Genomic DNA, 7403 nt, shown 5'->3' with positions numbered 1-7403 from the left:
TGTGTGTGTGTGTGTGTGGGGGGGGGGGGGGGCGCTCTGCCATGAGGAAGTTTGGCTTAAAGACACGTCCCAGGGGCGTTTCTGGCCCGCAAAGGTGTTTCTGGTCCCCACCTGTCGTTTTGCTCCTCAGCATGGCTTCCTAAAAACGCTGCAGGATTTCTCAAACATGCATGAATGAGTTAAAGCAAGGCTTTYGGCATGTTTTTTATGAGAGTATAACATTATAACATGATATAAAACTCAGAAAAGTTGATTTTACATGATATTGCCCCTTTAAAGGAGAGCTTAAAATCATTCAAAAAAATTTCTAAAGGTTTAGAAACATACAAGAAAACATCAACTAAAACAGGTTCAAACCGGTTTAACCCTCATGCTCACTGAGCAAAATCTTTCAATTTGTAAAAGAGCTTCAAGACTTTTGTTCATCGCAGAAAACTTCCTCCGTTTTTCATTTCAAATGTTGAAAACGCATAAAATGAGCAAAACTTAATTTGTATTTGGTCCAAATTTTCCATCACTAATGCTTCTGAGTTGACCAAGTTTATAGAAAAAAATACATTTTCATTTTGTAATTTTTTTCATTGTATTTATTAATTTGCCTCATAATTGTGTGCTGAATTGATTATCTTTAAAAGTTTACAAATCCAATTGTTCGTAGCGCTGACACATCAGCTTCATAGTATTTCTGTCCTGATCCTTTCAGCCTTTATAAAATGAAACAAAAGAAAGGCCAGAAAAAGAAAGCGCAGTTAACTGTACGCCCTTTATTCGATTTTTGACAAAACACGCTCTTCCAGTTCAGAATTACAGTGTTCACCAAATTACAGGGCTACAATTACAGAAAGCGGTGAGTTATCGATCCTCTCATCGGGAAGATGTGTCCTTCGTAGGGAACAAAAGGCTGCTCTGTGTCCAACAGCAACAATTTGTATCTTTTAGCTTCAYTCTGAGACCTGCAGGGGACCTGAGTGGGGCTCCTGAGAGAGCCGGTCCACCCGGTCCAGGTCTGATTCGAGGATTTGGGATTGATTCAAGGAAATCAAGAAGGATTGTAGAGAAAAATGTCTGAACATGTGAAATTCATCCTCACAGCCCTGCTGGGCTGTTGCATCTTCACTGTTTGTGAGTTGTTTTTGTGGTAAATTAAGCTTTTTGTTCCCTCAATAACCAAGTCAAAAAATATCTTAATTATGTATTTAAATATCATAATATAAATTCTAATCATTGACTTTTAACTTAAAGTTATTTTGGCTAAGAAGATCAAATATCTGAATGAAATTCCTCATTGAACAACGTTTTAAAATAAAACACTAAAACTAACGAGGGGAGAATACCTGCAGCTTCAACAAACTGCTAGAAAAAGTTTTCTTCTTCAAGCCTGAGCTCAGGAGCCCTGGAGACTGAGCGGAATGTGGTCTCCGATCTCAAATCTTCCTCCAACAAAGTTTTCAACCTTCTACAGTGCGAGCTGACACAGCTATAAAGTACACTTAGTCCCAAGCTCGTCTGCTGGAGGTGTGCTTCCACTTATTATCTGCACCGGGCCGTCGTCACGAGGCAGCATCCTCTGCCTCAGACAAACAGGAGCTTACAGAGTTCCTGCTGCCGACTGGAGCTTTTCATCCAGCTGTGGGCCTCCTCCTCCTCACATCTTACTTTCTCCTTTCAGGAAGTTTTTCCTTCTCCTGACAGACAGAAAACAGACAATATAATAAAACCAAGTGAACTAACTCTGACCTTTAGAGTTAAACAGCGCTCATGTCAGGAAATAATGCTGAAATTCGAATGAAGATCAGCACGCTTCATAAAGCAAGCATTAGACCTTTTTGGCAGGTTGGCGTTCCTGGATTGCGATGTCTCGGTTTCGGATGGAGGACGGTTGGAAACTGGCGTGTATCGTAAGCCCACCCACACAGACCAATATTTGCGTTTTGACTCCCACCACCCACTGGAACACAAGTTAGGAGTGATCAGGACTCTGTACCACAGAGCAGACAGTGTCCCTACAAACCCAGGAGCCAGGGAGAAAGAGAAATCACACACACGACAGGCCCTGGAGCAGTGTGGTTATCCTGACTGGGCTTTCCTGAAAGCAGACAGGAAACACAGACAGGATTCCATGCAACCTTCAGGTGAAAATGAAGACCCCAAACCCAGACCCAAACCAGTGGTTATTCCGTATGTTGCAAGTGTTTCGGAGAAACTGAGACGTTTATTTTCTAAACATGATGTCCCAGTGGCTTTCAAACCCCAAAACACATTACGGCAAAGGCTGGTTCACCCCAAAGATCCGGTGCCCCGGCACAAACAGAGCAATATTGTATATGCTGTTAAGTTCCAGGAGGACTGCGACCAGTTATACATCGGGGAAACAAAGCAGCCACTGTTCAAAAGAATGTCCCAACACAGACGAGCTACGTCTAAAGGCCAGAACTCTGCAGTTTTCACTCATTTACAGGCCAGCGGTCACTCTTTCAGAGATGAGGATGTTCTCATTCTTGATAGAGAGYAACGTTGGTTTGAGAGAGGAGTAAAAGAAGKCATTTTTGTYAAGAAAGACCGTCCATCATTAAACAGAGGTGGAGGCCTCCGTTTTCAGRTGTCCCCCTCCTACAGRGCTGCGATTGCCAGTATCCCTCCACCCCCTGTTAACAATAGGTGTTAATTAGGTGTCAACGATAGCCATGTGATGTGAGTATCAGTCACATGGAGGCAGGGCTTAAAAGCCTGAATTTTGCCTGAAACTCTCAGACTGAAGAAGTCTCTTGGAGGAGAGACGAAACGTGTCATTAGAGGAGAACCCGTCCAGAAGACCTACACAATTTTTTTCTTTTTGATTTTTTACCTGGATTACTGAGATGCATCAGGACAGTAGATCTTTTCTACACAAGTTAAAATCAAATAAAAAAACATTTGGCGTTTACAAATTTGTCAAATACAGTTAAATGCTTTAAACCAAATCTGACTTAATCAACTGCACAGTCTCAAATTAACAGCTAAAGTAAAAAGAGATTAAAATAAAAAGGCAGTTTACAAAACAAACAGTTCATGAAAAGCATTTTAAAAGAAATTTGAACGACTTTAAAGCTGAGATTTCAAGTTAAGGTTTTAGTGTCACGTCTCCCTGAGAAGTGCTGACTCGTCAGATGAACACAAAGTGTGAAGAACTTKCTGAAGAGTGGCTCCTGCAGTTTTTAATGACATATCATTACGCCATATAAAAAGTAACATAAGTAGGTGATAGGATGAAATAAATCCACCAGTAAAAGATGTGAAAATCTAAATGTTTCATAATTGAGTCATACAGAAATGAAACAAGAAGGTGGGGGAACAGAAACACACACTAATGTATTTTACCTGAAGATTTTCAAAACCCTAATGAAGCCATTAAACATCTGACAGCTGCGGTTCGTCTCTTGTCTTTCAGTCCCGTTCTCCGGGATAAAGACCTACGTGGACCCAGACACGTATGAAGACCCCACTCAGGCTGTGGAGGAATTTGCTAAAGAGATCGACCCGTCATACATCTGCATCGACAGGGTGATCGGTGCAGGTAAAGTCTTTATCCTAATAGTTACTCAGAGTCAAAGGCGTACGCTTAATAGGTTATGTTTCCAATAAAGTGGCGTCAGTCATTACCTCAGTGATAACTGTTGCACACGTATTATAAAGGTTTTATGTTGAGCTAAATGCTAGATTTTAGATTTTTATTGCCTCCATTTGCAGCTGATTTCAAATAAATCTACAGCTCTGTAGCTTAAATGGTATAAAGCAGTGGTTCCCAAACTTTTTGTCTTCTGACCCACAAAATATCCATGGCAAAAACTTGTGACCCCAAATATTACTGGTCTGAGTACATGAACTTCGTTACTAACCCTAAAAACACAGGCTTTTTGACAATCTAAACAGCTTGTACACAAATATAAATACTTATTTATACTTATTTTGTGTTTTGTAATAATTATAGGGAAAATATTACATCAGCAATTATTTATTACCCTTTAAATTGATTTCTGGAAATTATCCAAGGTGCTTCATGACCCATAATTGGGTCCAAAGTCTTTGTTTGTTGGGTTTCTGTTGCAACATCCCCATCTAGTGGAGATAATATGCAATTACATTATTTTCAGACTGCAATTTTGAGTTTAAAAATGCGTTTCTACTTTACTAATAACAAAAAAAGTGTACATTTTATAAGCTGAATTTACAACAGATGGACGGTGAGTAAAGTGTATATTATACAAGACATTCACTCTTTTGTTTTAATGTGGCTTTTCAGGTGAATTTGGAGAAGTCTGCGGCGGTCGCTTACGTATTCCTGGAAGGAAGGACATCGCTGTGGCGATAAAGACTCTTAAAGGTGGCTACATGGACCAGCAGAGGCGTGAGTTCTTGCGTGAGGCCTCGATCATCGGACAGTTCAACAACTCAAACATCATCAGATTGGAAGGAGTGGTCACTAAGAGTAAGCTCTGCAGTTGTCTCTGAAGGATGTCAATGGCAATGTCAACTTTATTTATAGAGCACTTTAAAAAAAAACAGCAACCAACTGCACCAAAGTGCTGTACAGCCATCATAAAACAACTGATAAAAACATATTGAAATAAAAACAATAAATTAAATAGACAAGACACAATGTAAACATTTATAAAAATACCAGAGAGTAAAAATGAGAAATTTGAAGATGGACTGGATGTCCTTAGATTTTTGTTTTTTATGGGTTTTATCTCATTATGTTGTAGATAATTTGTGTCCGTTGTGTTTGTGTTTGTCCACCATCACCTAAATAACCAATTATTTTCTATTTCTTCAGGCAGGCCAGTGATGATCGTAGTGGAGTACATGGAAAATGGAGCGCTCGACTCGTTCCTCCGGGTACGGATACAGCTGTAAACATCTAACTTCTTCCATGACCTCTTCACATCATCATCTCTGTCTTTCAACATCTCCAGACCCGCGACGGTCAGTTCACGGTGCTGCAGCTGGTCGGCATGCTGCGCGGCATCGTGGTGGGCATGTCGTACCTTTCAGATATGGGTTACGTTCACCGAGACCTGGCTGCTCGTAACATTTTAGTGGATGAGAACTTGGTGTGTAAGGTGTCTGATTTTGGCATGTCCCGAATTCTGGAGGACGATTCTGATTCGGCTTACACCGCTACCGTAAGTATTGGTGCAGCAGATGGAACGGGACTTTGTGCTCAAACAAACATGAAGCTTATTTTCTTTTACTTCCTTGTGGCAGGGAGGAAAGATACCAATACGCTGGACAGCACCAGAGGCTATCGCTTACGGAAAGTTTTCCTCAGTGAGCGACGTGTGGAGCTACGGCATCGTCATGTGGGAAGTGATGTCGTATGGCGAAAGGCCCTACTGGGAAATGTCCAATCAGGATGTAAGTTTTTATATTTTTTATTTTATAAATCGTAATCAGTATTTCTCACAACCTTGCATACCAAAGCTTTGATCAAATTACGCTTAGCTACAGCAGATTTTAGCTAAATACTTTGAACTAGAGTGACTGTAAAAGTTGTAGTTGTAGAATTGAATATACAGCGAGTAAAATAAGTATTGAACACGTCAACATTATTCTCACTAAATATATTACCAGAGGTACTAATGACATGAAATTTTCACCAGATGTTGGTAACAACCCAAGTGATCCATACATACAAAGAAATCAAACCATAAATGTCCAGAAATGAAGTTATTTGTAATAATGTGGAATGGCACAGGGAAAAAGTATTGAACACATGAAGAAAGGGAGGTGTAAAAAGGCATGGAAAGCCAAGACACCAGCTGAACTCTCTCAGTAATTAGAAAACAACCCTGCCCCTTGTCAGTGCAAATTCATATCATCTGGTTCAGTCCCAAATGATCAATCAATCAATCAATCAATCAATCAAACTTTATTTATAAAGCGCTATAACATCAGCCACTGCTGAAACAAAGTGCTGAACACATAAAATAAAAACTGAATACAAAAACACAATAAAATCACACAGTTAAATAAGTAAAATCAGCACCAATACAGTAAAAGTTGAGTAAAATCAAATCTCAGTTGGGTTGAAGACCAGTGAGAAAAAGTAAGTTTTTTAACAAGTCTTAAAATGGACAGTGAAGGGGCCTGTCGGACCTGTAAGGGCAAGGAGTTCCACAGTTTAGGGGCACTAACAGAGAAAGCCCTATCTCCTCTGAGCTTCCATTTACAACTGGGAATGACCAGGAGCAGCTGGTCAGCAGACCTGAGTGACCGAGGAGGAGTGAAACGGTGAAGAAGCTCTGTTAAATAAGATGGGGCGAGGTTGTTTAAAGCCTTAAAAACAAACAGAAGGATTTTAAAATGGACTCTAAAACAGACAGGCAGCCAGTGGAGGGAAGCCAGGACCGGGGTGATGTGCTCTCTTCTACGTGTTCCTGTTAAAAGACGGGCAGCAGCGTTCTGTACCAGCTGCAGACGTGCGAGGGATGACTGGTTTACTCCAAAATAAAGTGAGTTACAGTAATCCAGTCGAGATGAAATAAAAGCATGGACCACTGTTTCAAACTGTTGCCTTGAAAGAATACAGTAGATTTTATCTTTGCTATTTTTCTCAGGTGATAAAAACTAGACTTWACTGTAGCCCTTATTTGACTGTCAAGTTTAAAATCACTGTCCATCCTAAAGCCAAGGTTTGTAGCTGTGGGCTTGACATACATTGCCAAGGGGTCTAAATCCACTGGAGGACTTGGGCATGCTCCACTAGGTCCAAAAACAAGTATCTCGGTCTTTTTTTCATTAAAATGCAAGAAATTTAGGGCCATCCAGGCTTTAAGATCATCGAGACATGCTAAAAGAGATTTAATGGACCAAGCCTCAACTTGCCTTAGAGGTACATAGATTTGGCAGTCGTCAGCGTAGCAATGGAAGGAGATGCCATGTTTTCTAACAATTGAAGCCAAAGCCAGGATGTACAATGAAAAAAGCAAAGGCCCCAAAATTGAACCCTGGGGAACCCCACATGACAGAGGAGCAGAAAAGGATTCAAATCCTGCAATTTTTACTGAAAATGTTCTGTTTGCCAGATAGGACCTTAACCAGTTTAGGGCAGTGCCACTGATGCCTACCTGGTGCTGGAGACGCATCAACAAAATGCTGTGGTCTACTGTATCAAATGCAGCYGTTAAGTCCAGTAAAACAAGAATAACATGATCACCAGAGTCATATGTCAAAAGAATATCATTATAAACACTCAGCAGGGCTGTTTCAGTGCTATGAAGAGTTTTGAATCCTGACTGAAACACATCCATGATATTATGATATTATAATGATGGCCAGGTATCACACAAGAACCATCTGATGATGGGTAAAAGTAAAGAGCTCTCTCAAGACCTTCACAACCTTATTGTTGCAAAGCATAATGA

At 40.4% G+C, this 7403-nt stretch overlaps 1 protein-coding gene across 2 annotated transcripts in view; it reads left to right on the top strand.

Annotated features, from left to right (window-relative positions):
• LOC106513986 (ephrin type-A receptor 6) overlaps positions 1 to 7403 on the top strand; it is an 82291-nt gene that overhangs the window by 70606 nt on the left and 4282 nt on the right. For both annotated transcript variants that reach the window (XM_014003055.1, XM_014003054.1), the window contains 5 exons: positions 3428 to 3553; positions 4280 to 4465; positions 4814 to 4875; positions 4953 to 5162; positions 5245 to 5394. In XM_014003055.1, coding sequence (XP_013858509.1) covers positions 3428 to 3553; positions 4280 to 4465; positions 4814 to 4875; positions 4953 to 5162; positions 5245 to 5394 — 734 coding nt within the window. The remainder of the gene's footprint in view (positions 1 to 3427; positions 3554 to 4279; positions 4466 to 4813; positions 4876 to 4952; positions 5163 to 5244; positions 5395 to 7403) is intronic.

The sequence above is a fragment of the Austrofundulus limnaeus genome, unplaced genomic scaffold, assembly GCF_001266775.1.
Source record: "Austrofundulus limnaeus strain Quisiro unplaced genomic scaffold, Austrofundulus_limnaeus-1.0 Scaffold16, whole genome shotgun sequence".
NCBI classification, from domain to species: Eukaryota; Metazoa; Chordata; class Actinopteri; order Cyprinodontiformes; family Rivulidae; genus Austrofundulus; species Austrofundulus limnaeus.
This window is presented reverse-complemented; position numbering and strand designations above follow the sequence as displayed.